General features: G+C 38.4%; 1 protein-coding gene across 1 annotated transcript; it reads left to right on the top strand.

Moving 5' to 3' along the window:
* The first annotated feature begins 20 nt into the window (after positions 1 to 20).
* On the top strand, positions 21 to 27,688 carry SECISBP2L (SECIS binding protein 2 like). Its single transcript, XM_065075869.1, has 18 exons — positions 21 to 228; positions 10,430 to 10,608; positions 11,123 to 11,447; positions 11,962 to 12,097; positions 12,405 to 12,634; positions 12,723 to 12,747; positions 13,525 to 13,640; positions 15,225 to 15,356; positions 15,875 to 15,958; positions 16,748 to 16,915; positions 17,067 to 17,208; positions 18,822 to 18,991; positions 19,269 to 19,401; positions 20,061 to 20,223; positions 20,549 to 20,769; positions 21,402 to 21,556; positions 22,002 to 22,221; positions 23,125 to 27,688. The coding sequence occupies exons 1-18, from the start codon at positions 211 to 213 to the stop codon at positions 23,793 to 23,795; spliced, it is 3,288 nt and encodes a 1,095-aa protein (XP_064931941.1). The 5' UTR covers positions 21 to 210; the 3' UTR covers positions 23,796 to 27,688.
* Positions 27,689 to 27,828: the final 140 nt, after the last annotated feature.

The following is a 27,828-nucleotide window of genomic DNA, read 5'->3' as shown; positions in this document are numbered from 1 at the left end:
TCCCTCCCCGGTGCCCTCCCCTCCCCGCCGTCCCCCCTCCCCGCCCCCGGCCGTGGCGTAGCCGGGCTCGGTTTCCGTGAGAGCTGCGAGCGGGGCCAGCGCCGCTCTGGGTGTGTGCGGGAGCCCGGCGGGGACAGCCAGCGACATGGAGGAGGCGGCTCGCCCTCTCCGCCGTTCTTATTAGCGCCGCCGCCCAGCCCAGCTGGAGCCATGGACAAAGCCGACAAGGTGCGAGGGGCGGGCTCGGTGCTGAGGAGACCGTAAACAGCTGTGGCGGGAGGGAGCTGCGACGCCTCGGCGCCGCGGTGAGGAAGGGGGACGAGCGGCCGGGCGGGGAGAGAAGGGGGTCGGCGAGGGGGCGGCTCGGCCCGGTAGACCCGCGTCTGTCAGGCCCGTCCCGTCAGGCAGCGGCCGAGCGGAGGGGTAGGGTGCGGCCCGCGGCCTGCCGGGCCCGGCGGCGGGGCGGGAGCGGTGCTGGGGGGGGCTGCCGTACTTCCCCACCGGAGAACGGCCCCGGGAGGCTTCAAATAGGGCGGTTTCAAGGCTGGCAGCGGGAACTCGGGGCGCGTTTGCGGGTTGGTAACGCGGCCACCGTCCCCTCTCCCCGTGCCGGCCTGCGAGAGGCGTCGGGCCCGGCCCGGCCCGTCCCCGGCCCGGCAGCGCCTGGGCTCGGTCTGCCGGGCCGGGCTGGGAAGCTCTGAGCATCTCCCTTGGTATTCGCGAGGGATGTACAGCTCTGGTTTGTCCGCCTCCCTCCTGTTCCTTCAGGCTTTGTTTCGAGCTTAGGGAATAATTGCAGTTAGTGACACTTGATTTAAACCTGCCTGATCCCAAGAAGAGCCTTTTACAGGCTTGTTGAGAACTTTACAACGTGAGAGACATGTCACTCTTGTTGAAACACTGTAAATATCAGGCGCAGATTGAAGTTTGCAGCGTTAGGACACAGCTGGTGGCCTCAGCTGGTTAGCTGGGTTGGCAAGAATTTGGTATAGCTCGCTGATTTTTTTTTTTCTTCAGTATTTAACTTGGCTTTGTTAAGGTAGTCAGTTTGTGTTATGCTTAAGACCCTTCAGACTGTAGGTATGAAGAAGCTTAAGCTGGGGGTTAAGAGTTCATATGTTGTGTTTCATATAGATAATAAAATGTTTTATTATCAAGAGGTAGTTCTAAAAGAAGATCTGTCTAAAGTGAGTGTTACCATCCACGACAACCTGATCTTACTTTTAAGCTTCTGTTTCAGCAGAATGCGTTGAAAATTCACCAATTACTGCCTTTTTTTTGTTTTGTCTTGTTCTCAGCTTTGGCATCTCCGGGGTTTCTAATACTAGGTCTAATCAATAAAATAACACAAGCTACTGTAGCCAAGTAGATACTGAGTAATAATGCACTCTGTAAGATATATTGCTTTTTTATTTTGTCTGTATGTCCAAGGAAGTTAGTGAACAGTGTATCTTGTTACAGTATGGCTCCCACTTTGTCTTTCTGATTAGTCTTTCTAGTGTGATAATAATTTCAAATTCCCTTTTTTTTCGTGCTTTCTTCCTTGCCTTCATGTAGAAAAACTTATTCTGTAAAATTTAGATTAGTCTAATCTGTTGTACTTTTTACTTTAAAATCTTGAGTTTTGGTGTGTTGGTTCCCCCTCCCCCTGTTTGGTTCATCTGTAATTAGTACTGCACTTCACTTGTGAAATATTTATTCTGTGTTGCTTGAGCTCTTCATTACCAGAGGTTCACACACATGCACCTATCAAACCACTTTCTTCTTATTTATTGGAAATAGTGAAAACTGAGAATCATTGTGTTATTTACAGTGTGAAGTGTTGACTCTGTCTATGTCATTATCTTAACTAAGTGCAGTATTTTAACTTGGAGGTGCAGTTAAGCTCTTTGAAGAAGGAACCATCTTCTTATTTAGTCTGTTTGCAGTACATCTAGTTCTGTTGGTTCTTTATCCACTAATAAGGCTTCTGGGCCAACAAATAATTAATACGTGATGAGCTTCTAAAATGATTCAATTATCTTGTTGGTTTTGTCTTCCTGTTATACAGTAGCATCTTGATTAGCAGATCTCTAAATGCTTTGAGTTTGAACCTTTTGTACTCTTAGAATTGGATGTAATCTCCTTTACTAGTGTAAGTGTTTAGTGAGGTTGCATCAGTTTTGGGTGCTGTTCCATCTTTTCTTTGATTCGGGCTCCTTTCTGCAGCTGTATTTCATGACATCTGATAAATGATTACTGAAGTGTTCAAATGTGTGTTAACAGTACTTATCCCTGTCTTTCCTCCAGAACACTCTTAGCCACAGTATGGTAACTGTGCATGCAGACAGGATTAACTACTGTGGAATTAGAATATGAGGGAGTAGGACTATTGTACTATTTTATAGTATTTCAAGAGTAGGGGAGGATCTATCGGGAATGTATTTGAAAAGGGTTTTGTGATATTGGCTCAGTAAATCAGTATGAGGTGTCATGCACCAATAATGTTTAGACACCTAAATAACAAAAAGGTATTACTTACAGATTGTTCTTCAGGTTTTTGTTACCTAAATTCTGGTATGACCTTGCTTGTTATAATGTACTCAGTGATATTTTGGCAGCTGACATAGCAGAAAACATAATAAAGCTGTTTAAAATGGATTATTTTATGATAGGATGTGTTGTGATTTTTGTAGTAGGTGTGGAAGTTTACTTCTGGCTACACCAGAACCGAAACTGTTCCCATCACAAAGTGTTTGGGTTTCAGCAGTTATGTGTAGATTATTTTCCTACAAGAGATAAAACTCAGCACGTGACCTCTGGCACTCTTTCTGTTGAAGCTGATTGCGGTAGAAAGTTGGAGAAACAACTTCCCCCTCAACGGTACTGCTGTGCTTTGATTTTTCTCACTGTTATACATTTGTCTCACCCTATGATTAAGACATTTGGTTCCAGTAGTGCAGATATGAAATCAGGTGGAGTTGCAAAATCAGTGACTTGTGTTTTGTATTGGTATTGCTTAAAGACAGCCTGTTGTGCTTGCCTCTGCTGTTCCTGACTGTTCAACGGTTGCCTTGATAACATGCTTGCCATAGAAGTAGGTCTGGAGCAATGGTTTGTGCTCTTGGTATCCAAGTCACTTCAGTGTTTCTTACCCATGGCAGGATTTTTGACTGAGGTAAACTGGAAAAGGTTAGTTTTCTTGTGCTGTTTTGCATGTTACTTTCTCTTAAGCTTGAAAGGAAAAACTGAGTTTACTGTCATCTTGTAATAGAAGGTGAATTTGAATGTTTATAAAGATATATATATATATATACACACATATATATATGAACGTCATAACATTTGGATCACAAATTTATTTATCATTGACTAGTTTGTGGAGATGAGGAAGCTGATTTGCATGAATGGTTTGCATTAATACTTTTAGTGCATAGGCTACAAAGCATTCAAATGTTGCTACCTCACATTGCTAGTGTGAGTTAGAAGTTTGTATGTGCTGTTCAATGCTATAAATTCGGTAAGTGAAGAGGATCCTGTTGGTAGCTTATTTTTTTATCTTTGAACAAGCATTTGTAAATATTAAATTTTATTTTTCCCCTTTTTTCTAGAATATTCTGGTTTTGAGTTTGAGCATGCCAACTTGTCATGTTGGGCCACTTGCTCATTTTCTACATATACATAGAGTTTTTAATACCTTGCTGTATTCTGAGCTTGGTACTTGTGTGAAAGGGAAGAGGATTATGCGTGGTTCCATTATAAGCTGAGGGAAAAAGAAAGAGTAACTTAATAGTGTATTTGCTTTAAGTGTTGCATTGAACTGAATATGTTTAATCTAAATAGGGAAGATTAAATTTTGTGCTTTGTAAAATGCTTGCTGCTGTGTTTCCAGTTGGGCCGCATATTTGCCATTCCTGAAGTATCTGCCACTTAGAAGCAACTAATTATAGAAACAATGACTTCCATAATTGTAAAGTTTCTCTTAAAATAGATGAAATGTGACCGGTCTTACTACTAAAATTACTTCTAAATTATGAAATCCAAAATTCAGAAACAGGATTGTTTTTTCTTAAAAAATGTTTTGAGCTGTGTTTTTATCTTACGTTTCTGATGCGACTTCTTGTTTCCAGACTTTGAGACAGTAAACCATCTGATTTTATTATAGCCCTCTGAAATGTGGCATCTGTGTCTATTTTCTTACCCTGTAAATGGTAAGATTGATACCCAAGTGTTCTCTTCTCAGAGAGCAGGCTGACAGAGATCCTATTTAATGGAAAGTGCTGAATGACATTAAGCTACAATGAACAAAAACTTTTCTAAGATTAAACATACAGTGTTATAACTATAGGACAAGTTTACCAGTCTGTTCCTGCTTGTGTCATCTTCTGTCTTTGCAGCTGTTGCTGACTACAGTAGCTTTTATATAGGAAACAAAGGATCGCTTCAGTATATATGCTGCCTTGAAAGACTTGTAATTGTTGGACTGAAATATGTAATGAGCTACTACAAAACATTTTGTAAATTGAAACTAGGGATATCTATAAAAGAGACTTCTGTATAAATCTTGGTTTCTTCTGACACGGTGTGCTTCTGTTAATAGGCAACTGATTGAAAATCTGATGGTTCCACGTGACTTAACCAAACTCAATTCTAAATATAAATTTATCAAAGGTCAGCGTCAATAAAGCTTTGTTTAGCTTTGTGATGTGGAAGGTTGAATAAACATGAGAAAGTTGCACTCCAAAATAAAATTAAGTTTGCTCTTGCGATGTTTGTCTTTAGATTGCCTGATCAAAAACATATATTGCTTTATATGAACTGTTTAGGGTCTGACCCTGTACCAACTGATGTCAGTGGCAAAGTGCTACTTTTTTAGTGGATGCAGACTAAAATACATCTCAACACTGTGAGAGCAATTAGAGCATAAGTTAATATCGCAAGTGCTCTGTTGTAAGGATTAGGAAAAGTGTAGGAACCTTCCCCTGATCTTTTAGCGTTTGACAAATCTTTCTTGTCTAATTCTTTTTGTTTGCTTGTGGTTACAAAACCAGTGGCATGATCAGTTCTGTTAGTTCTGTTCATTTGCATTTGTCACTCCATTTGTACTGTGCGGATGAAATCTTGGAGGAATTGTGTTAATATATATTTGCATGCATTTTGTTTTATGCACTTGCATTTTGTTTCAGAAGCAAATACTTTTTTTAAAAGAGGATGTCATCTCTTATTCTGGAGTTAACTTCAGTTGTATTTTCTGATTGTTAACCATGTCAATGTGGTATTTAAAACAACACGAACACACTTATATTTGGTATTATTATTTCTGTGTCTGGCCAAAGCAGCACAGAGACAGCCTGTTAAAAGCAAAATGAAGTCTCAGTTGGAGATTGTTTTTGCTTGTCCAGTGTAATGAGAAATTAGCAGCCCCTTCGCTTCCTACAAAGTTGGTTATTTTCTTTTGCTTTTTGTTTCACTATCTCTTCTTGCGCTATGAAGGGAATATTATTTCTGTTGTTCAGACAGGAACCAGGACACCTAAAATGCCGTTTATTAAAAAGAGGAATTACTTGGCTGTCTGTCTTCACCAACCCTTCCTCCTAGCTGAGCAAACTATAGTCCTAAAAAATCTGCTTAGGTAACTTTGAGGAAATTACTTAGGCTTGCTATTTTGTTTCCGTCACATGTCAAATGAAACCACTAGCCATCTGTGAAAAGTACTGAAATGTCCTGGTAGTCACACTGGAGAGTTAATTCTGTTTATATTTTGGTTTGGTTAGCAGTCTGACCCGACTTGGTACGTTTGTTTCCCTTTTAGCTTTAGTGAAGTTTACTGTTCTCATCTAAAGACGCATCCTATGTAAAAAGGAACTTCACGGTATTTTAGAGGGACTGGTAAATACTGTTAGGAAGCAATACATTGAAGTTAATTTTGTTTAGTTGGCAACTCACTTGAGTTGTCCTTCTGTTCTCTACCCTGAGGTAGAAATGGGGACTTGGTGTCTAATGAGATTTATCTGTTGTGCTGGGGATTCCTTGTACTATGCTTGTAGAATGATTTTTAAACACCTTTTTTGCTGAAACAAGTTTCTTGGAAGCATTAAAAAAACCCCAACAAAACCAAAACAAACAAACCAACCAAACAAAAAAACCCCCACCCCTCCACAAACCAGCCCAACCTGTAGGTACAGATTAAATTGCAAAAGAAAACGGTGTTTAAGGTATAATGTGTGTAAAAGATTTCTGAAATATAGTTTTGATTCCTTTAAATAACAGACATCATTGAAGTCCTATAGGTAGAAAAAGAAATTAACTTTCAAATACACCCATATGTGTTTATGATTACGGGATATATTGCACCTTTATTTTGCCACTATAGGTAAGCTAAATATGTTAGGAGCTGTACAGAAAACGGTAATTAAATATATCAGCAAATCGCTCTGTCATAACAGTAGTTAATCATTACCTGTATAAGAGACTGGGCAACAGGAAAGGAAGCATTAAAGTTGTCCTTCTAGTTTGGGCATCTCTGTGTTGTTTGAACCTAGCACAAGCAAGCAGAATAATTCAAATGAAATTTTCCTAAGCTTGTCAAATTACATCATTACAGTGTTTTATACTGTAAACCTAAAAGATCTATAATCCTATTTTTATTGGGAATATTTAAGCTAATAGCTTTTTTACAAAATACTTGGATGGAGAGGCAAGGTAGGGATTATCTTTGCAAATTGTCAAGTACTTTCTATGGCAGCCCTGCTGAGGGAAGTCATTCAGCTCCTGATTTGATCCATTTCATCTTATTTTATTAACACTTGATGTGAAAGGCTGTTCTTTCATAATACTAGTAACAAATGATGATACAATACAATATCACAAAAATAATTGTAATGAGACCATTCTGCGAGTGACTCACCATTAAGGAATGATTTTAGTATTTCCATGTCTCTGAAAATAATCCAGGGAAAGAGCAGATAGCCAGACAGGAAAGACCTTTAAAATAGGGAATCTTCTTCCGACCCGAATCACAAATAAAATGTTTTGACTATTTTCTGAGCCAGTACTAGAGTGGTTTATAATCAGTATCTTGTTTAAAGTTCACTTGACACATTGCTGGGAGATAATGACCAGCAGATTTGGAGGAATAGGTGTTGGAAAGTTTTCAGTGCGTCACTAAGAATACCCTATTTGTAAAGCACTCATCCTAGTTTTACTGTTGAATTTTCTGTAGATAAGACAGCCTTAGTATATTTCTTTAATGTTTATGCCATCTACTTTTGTAGGCCAGCCACCATTTGTTCCCGAGCAAATACTTTTGCTTGGCAAATAGCATGAAAAAAAACCCCTCTTAGTTTACAGGGAAGGATTTGAGTGGTGGTATTTTTTTCATTGATTATGTGATCGCTGTACATTAACACCTGACTTTTTTTCAATGACTGGTGTTAATCCTGGTCGTGCCGTGTGTTGAGGAGGATGCCTTGGAGTTTTGCTGGGGTAGGCTGAGGGGTGTGCTTGGGCACAGGGAAGCTCTGGGTGGAGCAGGATTTGGTTTGGGTTGCTTAAGATCGGTGCCGCTGCTGCACCACAGCTTTTCCTCCAAGAGTAACTTCAGGAGTTGAAAAAGAGTTAACATAGAAGGAAGGAATGTTTGCCTAGTACATAATGATGAAAAAAATGCATTTAATTAATATTAAAGTGATTATTCCACTGTAGCGTGGACATGGTTGTACAGCAGGTAGTTATACTTCTGTATTGGTTCTTGTAGCCATAAGCATTTTCAGGGCCCCCATTAATGACTACTTCTTTTGACAGGGATAGTGCATCTTGTCGCTTGCTAAGACGTACTTCTTTGCCTCTACCACTCTAGTTCCACTTTTAGTTTTCTATATATTTTTTTAGATGTTTTGTTTTCCTTTTTTGATTGCTGCCGAAACTTCGGTCTCTTTTGCTACAATTTTATCTGTAAATGACTGATGTTCTTACTAAACAAGCATATCAAAGGAGAGACTCATTTTGTTGGAAGGGACATTTCAGCACATTTTGGCAAGTTCAAAGACAGAAGTTTCTTGAAAAAATGGTTAAAAATAATTATGGACTCTGTCCTTCATGATTTCCACCCCCTCGTTCTGTATCATTTTTTTTTAGCTCTCAGATCAATTATAAACAAGCTTTGACCTTGACCACTGTGGTTTGCAGATGTCCTACCATCAAAGTTGTTAAGGATGTAACTTTGATCTCCAGTTAATACTTGCAGACATCCTGCAGACAGCCATCGCTGATTGTAAACAACATTTCACTTAGAAAGCTTCCTCCTGTGTTTATAAAGCTCATTTTTTAGAGAGGTGCATGGTATTTGCAAAAAGTGAGTGACGTTGAAAAGAATTTATGTGGTGAACTGATGTTTACAGGAAATAAATTCCTGTAAATTGTCAATTAGCTGCAGCTAATGCTGCAGCTAAGACAGCATAAAAACTTGTGGAAGAAGTATGAATTAGGAAATGTGATAATGGAAGGATAAAAATAAAACCAGAGGCAGACACTTTGTATATAGTAACACTTTATGTAGGAGAAGTTTGATTCGACTTGCACAAATCACCTGAATGGTTGTTACACAATGACTGCCTTCTCCATTGCTTAGTTTGGGTGTCGTATTTGGAGTTGAAAAGAATGCATTGAGCAAAATTTTTTGCTTAATTTTTTAAATTGGCTGGGAATTCTAATGCTACAATTATAAGTAATATGTATTGAAAATAATTCTATATTATAAAAATATATTGCATCAGTCACTGGTAGTTATGCTAATTTAATAGTGGATATAATGCTTACATGAAAGTTATGGAGCTTTTACAGGCTCAACTGTTTTTTCTGTCTTCCTTCGAAGAGTACATGACAGCAAATGACTTAAATACCAGTTGGTTTGAAACTTGCTGGTGAATTACAGTGTAACTCATGGTCTTAGTAATTTACTTGATGATGATTCTACCTTTTGCTCAGTAATTAAACTTTCTTGTATGTAAGTGTGTCAGACTAACTAAACAAAGATCCAGTACTCTATATGAGTGGGTCTTGACCTCACTGTTGCTCAAACCAGTGTTTGAGCTAGGAATATTTCTAGATCAGTCTAATACATTGAAGTACCTATTCATCAGATAAAAGTAGCTTTTCTCCCTGCCTGGGACAACTGTATTTTCAAAACATTTTTGGACTTGCCCCTCCCAACCCTTCCATTCTCATTCTGCTAAACAAATATAGGATCTGACCCCATGTTTTATTAAAAAATCAATTTTAGGGGCTTTTAAAAAAAAGTTGTAGATTCAGATATTGGATAGTAAAGCTGAAGTATCTGTGGATGTATTGTGGATGTATTGTGGATTTGACATAGGGCAAGGAAATGGATTGAGAAGCATGTAGTAGGCATGGGGCTACCTGCTGTGATATTTTCAGGGCCCCCATTGCTTAATTGATCCTGTTCATGTGGATGTTGTACAGGTGGTGACAAGGACAGGAGACTGTCCTCAGCACATCAAACCTTCAGGCTCTTCTTTTTGTAAAACAAGGGCCTGTTCTCATAAAGGTTTTGCATTGGCTCTGGAATAGTTTTAGACAAATGGAAGGAAGTTTCTGGAGTCCTTGCCTGCTTTAGAGAATCTTCGTAGAAATTGGTATTCTATGAGCTGCCAATGTGAGACGAGTATAATTAAGCTGAAATCTTTGCATGAGTGTTTTTTTTTGGTACAAATAGTGTTTTTCATTGTCTAAGTACAAGATCCAGCTAATCCATACAAGAGCAAAAGTGTGGGTAAAAATACCCTCAAACTGTTAAAGATACATTCAGAATCAGGGAAGATCTTTTACTCTGAAAGCACAGTTGAAAACTTTCAAAGCAGTCTTTAATTTCCTGTTCATGGCAAAAAAAATCATGTTCTTAACACTTTAAAAAATGTTAAAATTGTGGAGATGGAATGTGTGTGGGGGTTCTTATGTGGTACACCATCTATTTTTTTTAATTGCCTAGGAACATGGTCAGGTCTGTAGAGCATAGCAGGCATTACTACATGTGCCATATGTTGGTTTCACTTGTGCAAGCCTACGCAACTGTGCTCCACCTCCAGTGCTAACTCGAGTTCTTTCTGGGCTCAAGCGAGTCTATCCTCTGCGAGATCTGAACTTCAGTCCCTTTAAAATTAATTAGTGCTTGTTTTGCACTTTGGAAATGTAAAGGTTAACACAAATGCTAAATGCTGGTGGTCTGTATTACAGCTTGTGTTGATTGGAAGGATGTAACAAGCACTTGCCAACTGTTTTCTGTCTCTTTCAATTTATTGCAGAAATCCTGTAGTCTTGTCATCCATTTGCTTGTTACTTGTGATAATTGCCATACGACTTTATGGATCTAAGTGTTCCTGAACAATTTATGTCTGTATTTAGTAAAGATATTATTTCTTTTCTCTTTCTTAAGAATGTCAAGCTGTCAGCTGAAGTAGAACCGTTTATTCCTCAGAAGAAGGGTCCAGAAACACTAATGATCCCAATGGCGCTTCCTAACGACAGTGGAGGAATTAATGGCATGGAACCAACTCCTATCCCCAGCTACCTGATCACTTGCTATCCATTTGTACAGGAAAACCAATCCAATAGGTAATATGTGGTTGTGGTCTTCATGGAAGATGACCTATTTTAAAATGAGCTTGAACTTCTGGTACGCAGGAGGCAGCGACTGTTGGCTCTATATTCATTTTGTTCACCATATTTAATCTTCTAGCATCTGCTGGCTTACCTTGTGTGAGCGTAGGTATCTACTTACGTAATATGTGTTTTCTGAAACAATGAAATTGTAATGGGTCCAAAGTACTTGTCAAAGGAAGTACCTATATGTTATTTCCAAGGTTAATATTTGAAATTTACTAAGTTTATACAAATGCCAACATCAACAAAGATATTTATTTTGCACTTGAATGTAATCTAAGCTTGTGGATTGTTTGATTGGCATCTCTAAGAAGTCCTAATAAATTTAAGTTCAGTTATTAAAAAACTAGGAGCTCATGAAACCAATGAGTTGCTGTTTGAGTTTTTTAAGGGGGTGGTTGAGGTCTGAATTTCCTTAAGAGGGAATGACTTACTGAGGAGTTGTCTTTCCTTTTAATTCTAACAGACAGTTTCCATTATACAACAACGACATCAGATGGCAGCAACCCAACCCAAATCCCGCAGGACCATACCTTGCTTATCCTATAATATCTGCGCAACCACCTGTTTCTGCAGAATACACGTATTATCAGCTGATGCCAGCACCGTGTGCTCAGGTCATGGGTTTCTATCATCCTTTCCCTACCCCCTATTCTGCACCCTTTCAAACAGCAAATGCTGTAAATACAGTAACTACAGAATGCACTGAGCGTCCCAGCCCGGCGGGCCAGGTCTTTCCATTATCCAATCAGCGGAGCAGAAGCAGTAACAGGGGACCAGTCATACAAAAAGTAAGTCTCTTTTAATAGGGTAAGTAGAACTCTATAAAGAAAGTATCTTTGTGTGGGAAGCATGCATCTCATTTGAGCAAGAACAGGGATGTCAGTAGTATTAATGGAAGGAAAGGTGGGCAGCAAAGGTGTTAATTGGAGAGTGGCAAAACTATGTCTACGGAGACATTCCGTGGTAAAATACTTGGTGAGTTTATAAAGCCTGCAAGTATGATGTGGGAGAGATTCCCTTCTGCTGCCTCTTGGCTGGTTTAGTCTGAGCTTAAAATTGCTTCATTAGGGAACAAAGGAAGCCTAGTCATACTTTGTCATTTTTTTTTAATCCTTCCACATCATAAGAAATTCATGCAGAAAATGCTTCAAAGAGGTTAATAAATCAAATATTTCTCTTTAATCTCTTGTCTTTAAACATACAACTTCTGTAGAGATCATTAGGACTTCTGATTGCTTTGATTACAGCTATGAAGTCAGATCATACGACTTATGTGTATGTGTGGCTTATCTTTTAAAACAGCAACAGCAGTTACAGATGCCCATAAAAAATAAACGTCCTCCGGTGAAGAATGTTGCCACTCAGAAGGAGACTAGTTCATCAGGTCCTGAGAACAGATCAAAGATTGTTTTGTTGGTTGATGCATCACAGCAAACAGGTAATTTCTCTCTTGTGTTCTGGGTGGACAGCATGGCTAGAACTGCATGTCAGTTGCCATCTTTCCCCAAAAGAGGTGGACTTTTCCACTGTCAAAAACAAACTCTTATCGAAGGAATTGATTGTTAATAGTTGAACCTAAGCTGCTGCTTTTTTTTTTTTTTAACTCAAAGCTGGTTTAAATTTTATTAAAAGGAAATTGTTGTCATGTGCAGACTTTGGCTTTCTCCATTTGTCTTTATGACGTGTAGGTTTTTCATGTCTCTTAACAATTTCGGCACACGTAATTATATTTTTGTGTCTTGCAGACTTTCCTTCAGATATAGCTAATAAGTCACTTTCTGAGAGCGCCTCTACAATGCTTTGGAAATCAAAAGGCAGGCGCAGAAGAGCTTCTCACCCTGCTGCAGAGTCCTCTAGTGAACAGGGTGCAAGCGAAGCAGACATCGACAGTGACAGTGGCTATTGTAGTCCTAAGCATGGCAATAACCAGGCTGCAGCTATGGCTTCGAGAAATACAGATTCTTGTGCAGTGAATGTATGTAAACATAACTGAATAATTTCACTATATATGTGTCCTACAGGCTAATAAAAAAACACTAAACAAAATGCTTTTTCTTTTTCAGGTTGTAGAACCATCGGTAAATACAAGTAAGCATTGTCTTAGCTGGTGAGCTGTTTAAAATTTGGCTGGGTAGCTTTTGTGGTTTTGCTTTGCATTTTGCTGGAAACTGTGTCTCGATCTAATTCCAGCATAATACTCTGATTGGTCAGATACTTCCGAAGATATGTCTTTACTGTGATTTTTACTGCTTCAACCAAAATTCCCATTACATATTGAATGAACAAGTGTATAAGTAGCTATCACTAATGACTTACCAACAGCTGCCTGTCTTTAAAGAGTTAAAAAAGCCAGAGATGGCAATGGAAGCATTCAGGCAAAGCTGTGCTTCTGTTGTGTTTTATTTTCAACCTTCCTTACCCTGTTGGACTGTAGTTGATAGTAACAGAGCCAAAGACTTCTCATTCTCTTTTTGAGAAGTACTGGAACCTTTTTAAAAGCTTTAAAGAAGTACTGTAACATAAACAAATGTTTTGATTAATCTGGTAGTAGTGGGTAACACTAGTGGCTATCATTTATGACTGGACTGAAATTGTTATGGATGTGAAGCTGAGATTTTCTTTGTCTTGCTGTTTCCTGATGGTCAGTTGTTGGCAGTTTGAATGTCTGTCATCTGACTCTTCCATAGAGGTCATTCTGCTAACTTCCAGAAATAGCAACAGAAGTAAATGTTGTCAGAGAAGAATTAAACTTGCTCAGAGAACTTGATTTGTGTCAAAATTGTGTTCCTGGCTCTGGTGTCACGTGTATCGTGATGCATTCTGTCACGCTAGTTCATTTTTTCATAGCTGGCACTTCTCTTTCAGCTGGTGTAAACTGGACCAGTGCAACTTCCCAGGCAACTCAAAAAAAACCTTGGATTGAAAAAACTCAGACGTTTTCTAGAGGTGGAAGACAAGTTGAGCAAAGAAATAGTTCACAGGTATGTTGTTAATGGTTATACCTGTGAATATTCTGTTTCTTGTAATATATGAAAATAAGGAATTTGAAGTGGATTATGAAGTTAACATACAAAAAAATAGCTAATGAAAGCAGTGAATGAAAATTGTAGAAATCAACATAAAAGTCCAGTTGTGTGTTTCTTGAGCTAGCACTGTATGATAGATATAATTTTATGTACTTGGCAATCTTCTGCTGATAGCCTGTTCTTTATATGTATCTACTTAGGAAGACCATTACATATATAAAATAATTTGTGAACTGAAGACAATGTGGGTGTGGAAAAGTTTGTTCAATTTTTGACCTGATCGCACTTTAGAAGTTTGCGTTTTGTTTTTTTCTTAAAGATTCTGATGTGATGGTGAACTGGAATTCCCTGTTCTCACTCCTGTTGTCTTTGGCACTTTCTTTTTCACACTTATGTTGGAGTACCGTATTACTTAGCATTGTTAATAAATGAGGCTGAAAAATCTAGCTTTGCTTAAACATAGGTTTTGCTTGAATTCAGTTATTGCAGCCAAGAATAGCTGAGCTTGAAGTGAGACCCTTATCATAAATGTGCCTGTATGTGCAGGTATATGTGAGCTAGCTTGCCCTGGTAAGGTTTTTGGTTGGAATTGTTAATCTGTTTTGACTCTTTACTTTTGGTATCCGTGGGTTTATTATATAAAGAAGCTTGTTGACGCTCGTATCTGGCACTGTAGCACTTGTGAATCTTTTTATAATCTGTAGTAAAATCAGAGGCTTTTAGAAGCAACTATTTGTGGTTTGTGGCATTGGGAGAGTAGGAAGAGCCAGATATCCTTTAATCTAGTCATAGTTTAGACTCTAAATTGAGCAGGTTTTTTGATATTTAAAAACAAAGCTGGCACAAAGAGTTATAAATGAGGTTTCCTCAGCCAAGTTCACTGTATCTCAAGGCAGAATTCTTGTAGAAACTATTGTCCTTTGAAACTGCATTTATACAGGTCTATAGGAAATTTTCTTGGGAAAGACATTAGTATGAGAGATGCAGAATTTCAGATTCAAGTCATGCTTTGCTTTCAGCCAGCCAGTCTTGTACATGAGTTTCCACCAACTTTTCAGGTAATAAACAGAAGAATGTTTATACCACTGTGCTGAGGTCTCTGGTCCTTGGAGAACTCTGTGCCTGTGCATTGCCATAAAACACATATTGAAAAGGCAGTAATTGCATGCAGAATATTTATGTAGTGGGAGAAAGTTCTTGTGATTGATCATGGTTACTGACAGTTCCTTGGGATTCATGTCGGAGTTACACAGTCACCTAGAACTCTTGTTTTCTTTGTTTGCCAAAATGAACCTATTTTTTAAATTACAAATTTATAGATGAATGTATAGAGATACTGTATTTAGCTTGGGGTGAATAATCAGATACTATCTGTAGAATATGTTTGTGCAGGTAAAACCCACCAAAGCACAGCTGCTTAAATCTAATTATGTGAAAACTGTACCATCTTTGTTGCTACTTAGCAAACATGAGAATGCCTTACATGCACACGCACATATCATGAAATTGCAAAATGTCAATCACGTTCATTGTTTTCAGTCTGGTTTCAGATGCAGAGACCACAGCACTTCTTCAGAAAGAAGGCAGAATTTGCAGAAACGACATGAAAAACCTCTAAATACAAGCCAGTCGAGTAGAACAGAGCAGAGTCCTGAACCTCTGTATTTTGAGGTAGCATTGGATGAAAACTGTTTCTGCATTATAGTAGCAGAATATAGTGTGTAGAATAAGTGATGTTCTCAACAGGGAGAAGTTGCAAAACATCTGACTCTAAGAGGTGTACAGTATAGTGCACTAATTATTATATGATGCTTTAATTGTGTACATACAGAGACTTGTATTTGAGTGTTGTGGAAAATGTAAGAATTCAGAACTATCTGATGGATTAGATAAGCAACTTTCAAGCAACTTTTTCTGTTTACTTGTGAATTAAAAATACTATTTTCTCTGGTTTATAACCCTTAATTGTAACTGGATTTCTTTAGTATAAAACGTTAATGAATTATTATTTTTTGAAATGCGTTATTCAGATACAGAAATGCTTTGTTAATTTTGTATCATTTGCCATTTGTGTCACATTGAAGCCCTTCTAGCTTATGTGGGACTTCAGGATTCAGTTCATGCTTCTGGTTTTAGCCATTGCAGTTGATGCTTTTCATGTGACTTTTCCCATTTTGTGTATTGTTTAGGACGAAGATGAATTTCCAGAGCTAAACAGTGACAATGGCAGCAGCAAAAGTAGTAACATCCAGCAAAAGATTTCACCCAAAGTAGTAAGTAATGTTTTCATTTTGCAAAGTGTGTTTAAGTTGGTTTGAGACTACTTAATTAGTGTATTTTTTGTAATGAATCTCTGCTACAATAGTTATAATGCAGTAACTGTGCTGTTCTTAGGGTGCTGGTGCTGCCAGTATTGGATGCTAAAGGAATACTGATTAAAATAAGTGGTGGCGAGAACCCATCTTAAAAAGAAGGCTGCTGGATTTTTTTTTTGTCGCTAATGGGATTGCTAGTGAGTGAAACTGTAAGATGCGTGAGATGGGATATTCTATGATTCTGAGTATCTAAGTTGGAAGGGACCTAGAAGGATCGTCAAGTCCATCTCCCAACTGAAATGAAAATAAACTAAACGTTATCTGCCGTAAGGCTGTAGAAACAGTTGTTGGAAAGATGCTCTCTTAATACCTGGTCTACTTAAGTATTTTGTTGCGGAACTGTATATACAGACTACTTAATCTAATTGGCCACTTTCCAGGAAAGTGAAGTGAAAATTTTATGGGGGAGTTGGGAATATTCCTTTATTTAGTAATCAGGCTGAAAAACCTTCAGTCTGAAGGCATAATTGCAGAGAAATAACATGGTTTTCCCATCCAAAAGTGAAATACACATACATTTCTAGTTTTATGACCTTACTGTGTCATCTAGCTGTACTTAATAATTGGGATGTCGTGCTGCTCACCAGAGCAATGGTTGACTTGGTTTCTGGAGTGCCACATTTCCTGTGGTCTTGAGAGAAAGGTCTTTAATGGTGGGGTTTTTTTCTTTTTGTTTTAAAATCCTAGTTGGATGACTTACCAGAGAATTCTCCAATCAATATAGTCCAAACTCCAATTCCAATTACAACCTCTGTACCAAAGCGTGCAAAAAGTCAGAAGAAGAAAGCCTTGGCAGCAGCACTTGCAACAGCTCAAGAGTATTCAGAGATAAGCATGGAACAGAAAAAACTCCAAGTGCGTAATGCTGTCCCCCTGCCCTGTAATTGGTAAAGAGGAATATCAGTTAGCTGTTGCTCCTCTTTATAATAGCAAGAATCTCTTTGTGAAGAGTGTTTTGCGGGCACTGTTTCTTTGTATTTATCAGCATGTGATGTTCATGTTATAGGAGGCTTTATCAAAAGCGGCTGGAAAGAAGAGCAAGACACCTGTTCAGTTAGATTTGGGCGACATGTTAGCAGCGCTTGAAAAGCAGCAGCAGGCAATGAAAGCTCGTCAGATCACCAACACCAGGCCTCTCTCATACACAGGTATTTCTAAGCTGCTTGACAATTGCTAAATGCATTTTATGACAAAAATATAATTGGTCTGAACAGATGCTTTTTTTATGTCAAGTTTTAGTTTTGAATATAAACATAATAAAAACCTGGGAAGACTCTCTTAATGTGTTTCTCAAAAAATTCACTGGTGCTGTCTTCCGCTGAGCTGCAGTATGCAATGGTGGAAGTCCACACAGAACTAAGGACAAACTTCTCTTAAAACACCCACTATGCACAATTTTGGATTTGTGCCTTGAGATTAATTCAGTGCTGAAATGAGTATGTGAGAAGAACTGTATTGGGTCAAACTGAACATCCGCTACAGATATTGCAGAATTCTCTTTGAAAGCAGCTTAGAGGATATTCCTGTGACTGTGATACCGGGGGATATTCTTTCCCCCTCTGCTGATTGTAGTTCAGAGCCTCTTGACCCAAGGCTTTCTCAAACCAAGTTTGTTTCTTAAACTATCACTTCTATCACATGTTTTTACTGTCCATAAGCCTCTATGGTAGTGAATTGTAACCTTGTTACATGCTCTGTGGAGAAGCTTTTCCTTTTACTCTGTTTTTTTTTTTAGGGGGTGGGGAGGAGGGTTCAGGGATTTTTGTACCCCACTCATGATATTGTTTGCTTCCATAGCCTGTGTTTTACAAAAAGACTGAGCAATCATTCCCTTCTCTCTCCCTCCATGAGGTCTGTCATCTCTTTGCTAGTCTAAAGAGTCCTTTTCTATTTAGTTATTCCATTGTGGAAGCATTTGTTTTCCAATAGTCCATACTGCTTTCTCTGTATCTTCTTGTAGTTCTACTCTATCTTTTTGAACATAAGGAAGATCAGACACACATGGAATGTTAAGTTCTAGTTCCATAATGAATGTATGCAATGCCTTGATTACACTTTTTTGTTCTCTATTTCTTTATCGACACTTAATGTTAAATTAGCTTTTTTTAATGTTTGCTGCTGAATACAGAGTTGACATTTTTGTAGTTATCTATTATAACCTGCGAGTCTCATTCCTGAGCAGCAGTATGTAGCCTAGAGTCCATTGTTATGCACATAGTTACCGTTTTCCATCTTGTGTGTGGCTTCATTTACCTGCTTGGAGTTTCAGCTGTGTTCAAACATTAATTCAAGTTGGCAAGGTTATATCAAACAAAGCTCAAAGAACATTTGGCATTTCCATTGGATACTGCGTTTGTTTTATGCTCTTTCTTGCAGAACTACATGCAGCACTCTCTCATCTGTTTTGTCTTTGACAACTAAAAACAAACGTTTGGATAAATGTTTGCAACTTGTTTTACTATTATCATCTTACTAATAAAGCTACATGTAGTCACTTGAGAGAGATCCCATACCGGTATTAAAGTAATTGCTTTTCTGGGATCCGTAGCTTCCTAAAACATGAGGAGAAGTTGAAGAAAGCTTAAAACCATCTGGAAACGACAGTATGACTCAGATGATGTCATTTTCCTGTCATTATGAACCGCTTTTTTTCTGGGGAAGGAAAACGTACTTTGGGAATTCAGCAGTGGAAATTCTGAAAGCAGTGTTGAAATAAAGCTGACAGGTCTTTTGGTGAAACTAATATCTTTCTTGTATTTAGTTGGCAGTGCTGCTCCCTTTCATACCAAAGAATCTGCCAACAGAAAGTCCTTTGCAAAGGGACAGCCACCTATGGGTTGCCTTAATCCTTTGGATTCAACTGCCCCGAAAGTGAAAAGAGGAAAAGAAAGAGAGATTGCAAAACTGAAACGCCCTACAGCACTTAAAAAGGTAAACATGCGGAGGATCTTCATCCACACACGTACCTGAGAAATAAAAACTGATATTGTCTTACTTGAGAGTATTGAGTACACTAGCTGTAAAATGTTGGAATTAAATACTGTTTGTGATCAGAGAGGAGACAAATTATTTTTGTGTTTTCTGTCCTGGCTTGAGTAGGAAGGTTCAGAACAACCTGGTTAACTTTATTTTGCTGTCAAACAGACATTTTTCCTTACAGGTATCTCTCTCATTCTCAGCTGTTGATAGCTGTTGTTTTTGTTCCTAGATTATTTTGAAAGAGAGAGAAGAGAAGAAAGGCCGGTTATCAGCTGACCACAGCCTTTTGGGATCTGATGAACAGAAAGAGGTTCCTATAACCTTCACTGCTGATCAGTCACAGGAGCTGACCTCTCAAGAAGGTTGGTCTCTCTCTCTCTAGTGTCCATCCCGCCCCACTAATTATACTAATCTGCTTAGATTAATATTTTGTCGTTTTTTACGCAACACAATTTACTGGTGTTATCTTTAGCCTTTTTAAACGCTACCAAACACTAGAAATTAGAGCCTTCTTTTTCTAAAATGTCTTGTCTGTCCCTCAGTAGTGGGAGGCTCAGTGCAGTATGGGTTCAAGTACCTCATCTCCGTACAGCCTTTAATTCGTTACTCTTGGGCAGATGTTCCCAACACATGTCAGAGTTGATAGCGTTTTTAATAAGCAGATCAAACATGACCGGTTGCTTCTGAATGACCTGATTGCAGATAAGTGTGAAAAACTTAAATATTCTAGGAATAAGTTGAGCAAATATTATCTGTATATATAATTTTGTGAAGATTTATTAGAAGAAGCTTTGGATATTTTTAATGAATATTCAAATATTGCTTATTTAAACAACCCACACTGAGTGTTGGATATGTGCTAGTTTTGTTTCCCCCCCCCCTCAACCACCTCCCCAGAAGAAGAGTGTGTTTAGTGTTTCCAGACTGTGATTTGGAACAAGTGAGGGAGAGATACGTAAGTGTGATGCTGTTTATGTGAAAACGTCTTTTCATGTTATAATGTTTCAAAATTGCCTTTCAGAAACTGGACTAAGTATGCCTAGTGATACTTCACTTTCGCCAGCAAGTCAGAATTCTCCATACTGCATGACCCCGGTGTCACAAGGTTCACCTGCTAGTTCTGGAATAGGCAGTCCAATGGCGTCTTCTGCAATAACCAAAATTCACAGCAAGAGATTCAGAGAGTAAGAGTTTTGCATTATCAATATAAATTCAAGGCTTGCACTTAAGTGACCCTCGTCTTTTAAGTGTGGATAGGATTAGTAGACTCAAGAGGAGCGTAATGAATATAAGGCTACTCTTTCATCAGCAGACATTTATGCAAGGGATGTTATTGGTAATGTAAATGTTTTCAGTGTGTAACTTTATACAGGATTTCTAAATCTTTTTAATTCCCAACAGTTTAATAACTGTTCTGAGGAAGTAAAATTATTTTTATTTGGTAAAAGGCTTGGTGAAATAGTATTGAGTATGTGCTGTGCTAATACTTTGTGTTTTTTGAATTGACAGATACTGTAACCAAGTTCTAAGTAAAGAGATAGATGAGTGTGTCACTCTCTTATTGCAAGAGCTTGTCAGCTTTCAAGAACGGATTTATCAAAAGGATCCCATGAGAGCTAAAGCAAGGAGAAGACTGGTCATGGGGTTGCGTGAGGTTACTAAGCATATGAAGCTAAACAAGATCAAGTGTGTAATCATATCTCCCAACTGTGAAAAAATCCAGTCAAAAGGTATAAATGGTAAAACAAGTGATGCACTTAACTGTTTACAGTTTTCTTGTGCTGATTAGCAAGGGTGAAAGCAGTTTTTTAGTTACTGTGTGTGATATAACACTTACAGAAGCGGCTGTGCAATTGTCGCTCCACATTCATTTTCTTCTACTCCACTCTGGAAGAAACTTGTCCATGCACTTGAATAGCTTAAAGAAACATAGATCTTATAATATGTAGTTTTATTCCATTCATCTTCGATACACTTAAAGTCCTGAAGTCTGGGTGCTCTTAAGGAGGATTTCTTAGGATGAGTATGAATTGGCTACTTAGCCAACCAACACATCTTGCACCAACCAGAAATGTAACAGAAGCTTCCTGAGATATGAGAAGAGCAAAGCTCTGCTCAAGAAAAGAGCTGTGGAAAGCTCTGGTTTCATGTGTGTGCAGCCCTAATAGGAAATAGAGAATATTGCCTTAATCTGTTCTCACTATACTTGAAATGTGTAGCTTGTCATCCTGTTCAACGTAATAGCTGGTGATTGTGTGTATTGACGTTTTACTGACTAATTACAGTTTAAATGAGAGAGTTGTGTCTTGCTACACTATGACTTTAACTGACTAGGTATCTATTTAAAATTGCTTTCTTCAAGGTGGACTAGATGAGGCTCTGTATAATGTAATAGCCATGGCACGGGAGCAAGAAATTCCTTTTGTCTTTGCTCTTGGACGGAAAGCTCTTGGCCGTTGCGTGAACAAGCTGGTTCCTGTTAGTGTAGTGGGTATCTTCAGCTATTCAGGTGCTGAGGTGAGTAATTCCATTCACATAATGCCTGGATTAAACCACCTTGTATTAATAGTTAAGAATTGACTGTAGTTAATCCTTGTAGTTAGAGTTGATGTGGCATGGAGAGCACACCTAACTAATATGCACTTGATAATGGCCCTGACCTGTTCTATTTCTTTGAAATTCAATACAGAACTGAGAGACTTTGAGTCACACTTAGGTCACAACACCTCTAGCTTTCAAGTAGACTTAAATGCCATCTGAAATTCTCTGGAAGGCTTAAGATTGTAAGGAAAACAGTGTTTTAAGTAAATCTCAAAGTTGCATAAACAGAGAACAACTAATTTTGGTTGAAGTAAAGGTATCTGGTGTTAATAAGCTTCAGGCTTACTAGGTAGTGTAACTTTGACTAAAAGTGAACTTACTAGTAAGAACTACTGATCATAAAAACTGCCTTCATACTTAGGACCTGTTTAATAAGCTGGTATCGCTGACTGAAGAGGCCAGAAAAGCTTACAGAGATATGGTTGCTGCAATGGAACAGGAACAGGCAGAAGAAGCCTTGAAGAATGTCAAGAAGGCACCGCATCATATGGGCCATTCTCGTAACCCCTCCGCAGCAAGTGCTATCTCATTCTGTAGTGTTATTTCTGAACCGATATCTGAAGTGAATGAGAAAGAATATGGTAAGTGCATTACAACTTTTGTAACTAGAAGCTAGAATTAATGCAGCTTATTGCAAAATGTAGCTAAAAAAAATACAGTTTATGGTATCCTACAGTTTTCAGGTATAAGAGAAAATGGGCTAGTCTTCGCTTAGTTTTGTGGGTAATATTTTTTCCTCCGAACTGTGTAGAAAATAGTAATTGTAATTTCTAACCCTCACAAGTGTTACAGTTACCTAACTCACATCAGTGGAGGTGGCTTCTGCAGTTTTATTGAACTGGTACAGAACTGGTACCAAACACAGAATGGATTATATGATTGAGGAAGAAACAATGACAGAGGGAAGGAATTAAATCATTGAGGTCTCTGTAGATAGAACGTGTATGTTAAACTTTGAAATAGTGTGAGCAAAAGGCAAATCATTTATCTGGTTGCTTAAGCCCAGATGACAGAGGGGATAAATGGGAGAGTGCTTGTTAGAACCAAAAGACTTGTCCTTTTCAGTCTTAGGTTGAAATAAAAAGGATACTCCCTTGTTTTTAGTTAATTCTTTTGTGGTGTCTCAAACTTATTTAACTTGTTAAATATTTTTTCAAAAAATCCTTAAACAGATGACTTGATACTGTGGCAATTTTCTGCTTTTAATTTGTACTTGAGAGTAACCTCTTTGACTATGCTCACTGTTGCATTTGGTGCTTCCACAATTTATATAGGAAACTAAGCGCACAAGCTTTCAGTTTTTTGTTGTCTATCCCTTTCCCTTCTTCCCCCTTTTTCTAATTGTAATTTTTCTAGCAAGCATAGAATAGTATTAGAATTATTAGCTTCTATTGCTATCCAAACAATTCTGGGATGTTCATGAGAAATATTTGTATATAGAAAGAATTAATGTTTCCTACTTAAACTTCTTTTGGAACTTGTAGAAACAAACTGGAGAAATATGGTGGAAACATCTGATGGGTTAGAAACCTCTGAAAATGAGAGAGAATCCTCATGTAAGACTACAGCAGCAGAAAAAGCTGGTAATGGTCAAATGGAAAAAGCCACTTGTAATAAACAACCACCTCTGGCTACAACTGGCACTACCTCAGCAACAAATCATGGAAAACCCACACCAGGTGACAAAGATGAGGTGAAACCAGATGACAATCTGGAATGGGCCTCACAGCAGAGTACAGAAACAGGATCACTGGATGGCAGCTGCCGAGACCTTTTGAATTCCTCCATGACCAGTACCACCAGTACTCTTGTACCAGGAATGCTAGAAGAGGAGGAAGAGGAGGAGGAAGATGATGATGAGGATTACGCCCATGAACCCATATCTGTAGAGGTTCAGCTTAACAGCAGAATTGAATCTTGGGTTTCAGAAACCCAGAGAACTATGGAGACTCTTCAGCTTGGGAAGACCCTTAGTGGTGCCGAAGACAACACAGAACAAAGTGAAGAGGAGGAAATAGAGACTTCTGAGCCGGCCGATCCAGTCACCGATGGTGAGGAATGGACAAATGATAAGCACGCGAGTAACACTCAACATAAACCCACCATCTGCAGTTCTCTGAATAAGGAGCACACAGATTCCATCTATATGCCGTAAAAATAAACAGGAACTCAGGAACTTTTTAGGAACTATATTAAAACTAACTGTTGTAAAGGTTGCAGCCATTATTTCGTATGCTTCATCTCAACGTTTTGCACTGTTAAACATTTAATATGTGTATTTAATTCACAACAATATTTTTGTAGCTGTTACTTGTTTGATTTAAAAACTAGCTTCGCTTTTAATCAGTATCTATTTCCAAGAATAGAAACTCTGTGGAAAAATTGTCAATAAGTATTAACTTGATCTTTTGTAAAAGGAAACATCTTATAATTGATCAGTTTTAAGCAAAATTATTTAAAGATGTGACTGTTTAGCTCATTTTCAAACAGATAACCTACATGAAGACTGACAAATTACACAGCTTACACTGGCGTTATATGCCAGGCACGTCAGTGTGTTTGGCTGTGATTTTTCTAGTTCTGTCTAGAAAATAAGTAAAATTTTGGTTCTCTTCAAAGAAAAGCTAGAAAACCCCATTTGCAGTCTCAGTGAAAAGTGAGCAGTAGAGATATCTGTGCTCGATTCTTATGCTAACATAGGCGCAGGGTTTGAGTTGGTCTCTGTGAATGCGTCATTAAACAGCTGCTGATAGTTGGGATGGTTACAATAAGCTATAACAACTTTGATTCCAGAAAAACTTGAAACCAGAGGGATGTAATTAATGTCGGGGGTGGGGTTACAAAGTGGAAATAGTGCATTTAAAAAAAAAAAAAAAGGAAAGAAAACAAAAATTGCCCATGTTCTCCACAGCTGCTGTCTGCCAAACCACACTAAGTGAATCACTAACCATAATCCCTATCCAGGGCTTCTAGTGAAGTGATGAATTCCTCTTCTTCCCATCACTTACCTCAGGAATGCTGTTTTGCATATTGTATCTACATAACATTGCAAAAAGCAAGAACAGTCTAACAGCAAGTGTGAATGTTACGATGGTTCAATGTATCTACGCATTCACTGCACGCTTTGGTCCTGGCCACCATCGCGTTGAGTTCAGGATGTACCTTAGCAATTCTTGCTCAAAATGTGACCTCTTTGTGTCTGTTCTTACAGTTGTAGCAGCTTTAGGAGTTGAGCTCTGGAGTAGAAAAGGAAGTGGTGATGCCAGGAAGGGGGAAAGTGCCCTGGAGTATGGGGAGGTATTTCAGTGGTTCAGAGGTAGAAGAAACAAAAAGATGCCCTCCCTGAAACATACACGTTGCTAGCGAATTGTGCTGTTTTATTCTGGATATTGAAGAGAAATCCACTAACTGATGAAGAATTAATTTCAGATTGAAGATGGAGTGCACATAAGGAGTCTCTTTTCCATCTTTGCCTTATATTGGCAAGGGTTGTACTGAAACTGCCAGCAGCAGGAGCTTCACTGCAAGAGCAGCCAGAGTAACTCACATGAATAACACTATTATAGCAAACCTGTATTTTTTTTAAGTCCACTTCATTTTTCTTCATCACTTGTGTTGAAATGCTTAAAAACCCTCTGGGTAGGCTGCAAACCGCAAGAAATGGATAGTTAAGTTAGGGATTCAGGCCACACTTACTAATATGGGACCAACGCTTATAGTACTAGTGATGCTGGCATTTTAAGTTGCACTGGGAAAATAAGACTCCAGGTTTAGAAATCATCTACCCCTGGGTTTTTTGGATGCTAATGAGAATAATAGAAACTGTGTGTATTATGTAAATAGTGCTTTGATAGGTATAGACATAGCAAATGCGGTGTAGATAAGCAGTGTAGAGAGCTGCTAGGACAACTGGCTGTTCTGTCACGTTCTTAGTTCCTTAATGTAATCTTCCTAGATGTTAGAACAGGCATTTTATAGGAAAACCAAGACTAAGGAATGATGCCTCCTGAATGTTAAACCTTTTGCTGTACCTACGGCAGATTTCTACAGTCTGTATGTTTTGAAAGAGTTTTTGCTTTAGGAAATGATAGGTGTTTGAACTGCTGACAAGCAAAACTTGCCCTTGGATGTGTAAGCACGTCTGATACCAGCTGAGATCAGTGTATACACTGAGGGCAAAACTCTACCAGAACATCAAAAAACAAAGGTGTTGATAATTTTTCCTTTTGCTTTTTCAGTGCCAGTGATTCAAATAACTTTTGATCTTGAAGTATTAACATCAAAGGCGCATCTTTTTATACGTCTTTTCTGAACTTGGACTGTCGTTTTAAAATTTTCTGATATTTATATCAAAGAAGTCTTGTAATATTCAGCCCACTATTTCACTGCAATTTTGCTACAGGTTTAATAGAGTTCTTGAAGGTGATATAGCACTTCTAATATCTCTCAATTTGCCAGCAAATAAGGAACTAGTCTCTTTTTAAAATGTGGCAGATCACCCTTAGAGGAGCAAACTGAAACTGAGTCAAGGAAACTGGCTTTAGTGCTTCCTTTTTGATAAGCTGGGAATGAGCAATAACTGCGAGAATGAGATTGCGGTTCCTTTGGGAGTGATCCATTTGCTTCTAAAATTAGGGAAGTTCCTTGCCACTTAGAGCACTTGAGGGAGAGTATCTCACTGTGGTAATTTGGATTCTGTTATCGCCAGAATTTAAAAGGAAAGCGTACAAGTGTTTTACAGTACCATGATGGTTTTTTTTAAAGTAGCTGAATTTCTATTTCAGTATAAAAGTATGCAGTTTGTTATACAGGTTGTTACTGTCCCCAAGAAAAGATGTTTCTGTAGCTATAGGTGTATAGATATTTTTGTTGTGAAAATGATTATTCTGAAAACAAATCTACTTTTCTTAAGACATGCTTTATAGAGATGATTTCACCACTTAATTTATCTGGTAAAATCAGAAATAATGTATCTGTGGTAGGGGTAGTAGGGATCTTGAAAACTGGTAGAGGTGCCTACGTATACAACCTATTTATATAAATACTTTAGGTATCTCTGTCAGAATAACAATAAAACATGGATTACAAATACGTAAGAGGAAAATAAATTCTGATGAACGTCTGTCCTTAGTTGGACCAAGTGAAAATGTCTGAGCAAGGCTTAGGACCTGCTCTTGCTAACACAGGCTTAAGAGCGTTAGTTGCACTGGTTTGAATTGGTGGCCCGTTTATCTGCGTAAGTTGCGTGCGGGTAGTTGTAGGATTGGAGCTAAACAGTGACTGAGGGTATTGACCTGTGTTTTAAAAACTCATTGTAGAAAATGTTCAGTAATGCACTTGTTGGTGTTCTTCTGGTAAAGATAAGAGGTGTCTTCATGCTCATTTGGGTGGGTGGGAGCTTACACAATGTGATTCTATCCAGTTCTTTAACACAAGCTTAAATTTTAATAATGTTACTTTAAATACGTATGTAAAAAAAGTATTATTGTTTGGAAAGCTGCTGTTTGCTGAAACTGTCATTAAGTATTTCCTGTGAAGTTGTGCCAACTAATGAAACTATTGAGTTGATTTCAATGTTAGCCATTTAAAAATGAGATACGATGATTCGTTAACGAAACAAAAACCAGCAGAAGGAAGCCATGGAAACAAGTGACGTGGGTCTCCTGCCCACCCTGCCGCACATCAGGAAGCGTGAGAGTGTCCAGCCCGAACCTTCCACGCCACTGAATGGTAACACTGAAAGCAGGAGCACGGTTGGCACAGCCCACCTTCTAAATGTTCATAAGTAGTTCTTATATTTTACGTTTAAACTGATTCTAATAAGGAAAGCTGTTTAATGTCTTAAAATTTATAGTAATATTTAGGTTAAAGCAGTAGAAAAATCATTATGGAATACAATATGAAGGGTTTTGTTCCATTTCTTTTTTGCTGTATGAAGGATAATTGTTCTGTCTACCGTACTTTTTGGAGTAATAACAGCTTTTTTGCACTATGTAAATACTAGTGGGGGGTTCTTCCATGACTAATAAAAATGATTGTAGAAATTTACAGCTTTATTGCAGCAAGCTGTTTGTTCACAACCGCTTTATCCTGCCCTGGCACTTGAGGAGATGGAGAGGTCAGTGTCACACTGGGCTTGGCGCGGGGGGGAGAAGCCGCATGGGGGCTCCTCCTGCTGGCTGGTGGGT

This window comes from Columba livia, chromosome 11 (genome assembly GCF_036013475.1).
Source record: "Columba livia isolate bColLiv1 breed racing homer chromosome 11, bColLiv1.pat.W.v2, whole genome shotgun sequence".
In the NCBI taxonomy this organism is placed as follows: Eukaryota; Metazoa; Chordata; class Aves; order Columbiformes; family Columbidae; genus Columba; species Columba livia.
The sequence above is the reverse complement of the archived record's forward strand: the minus strand, read 5'-3'. Positions and strand labels throughout refer to the sequence as shown.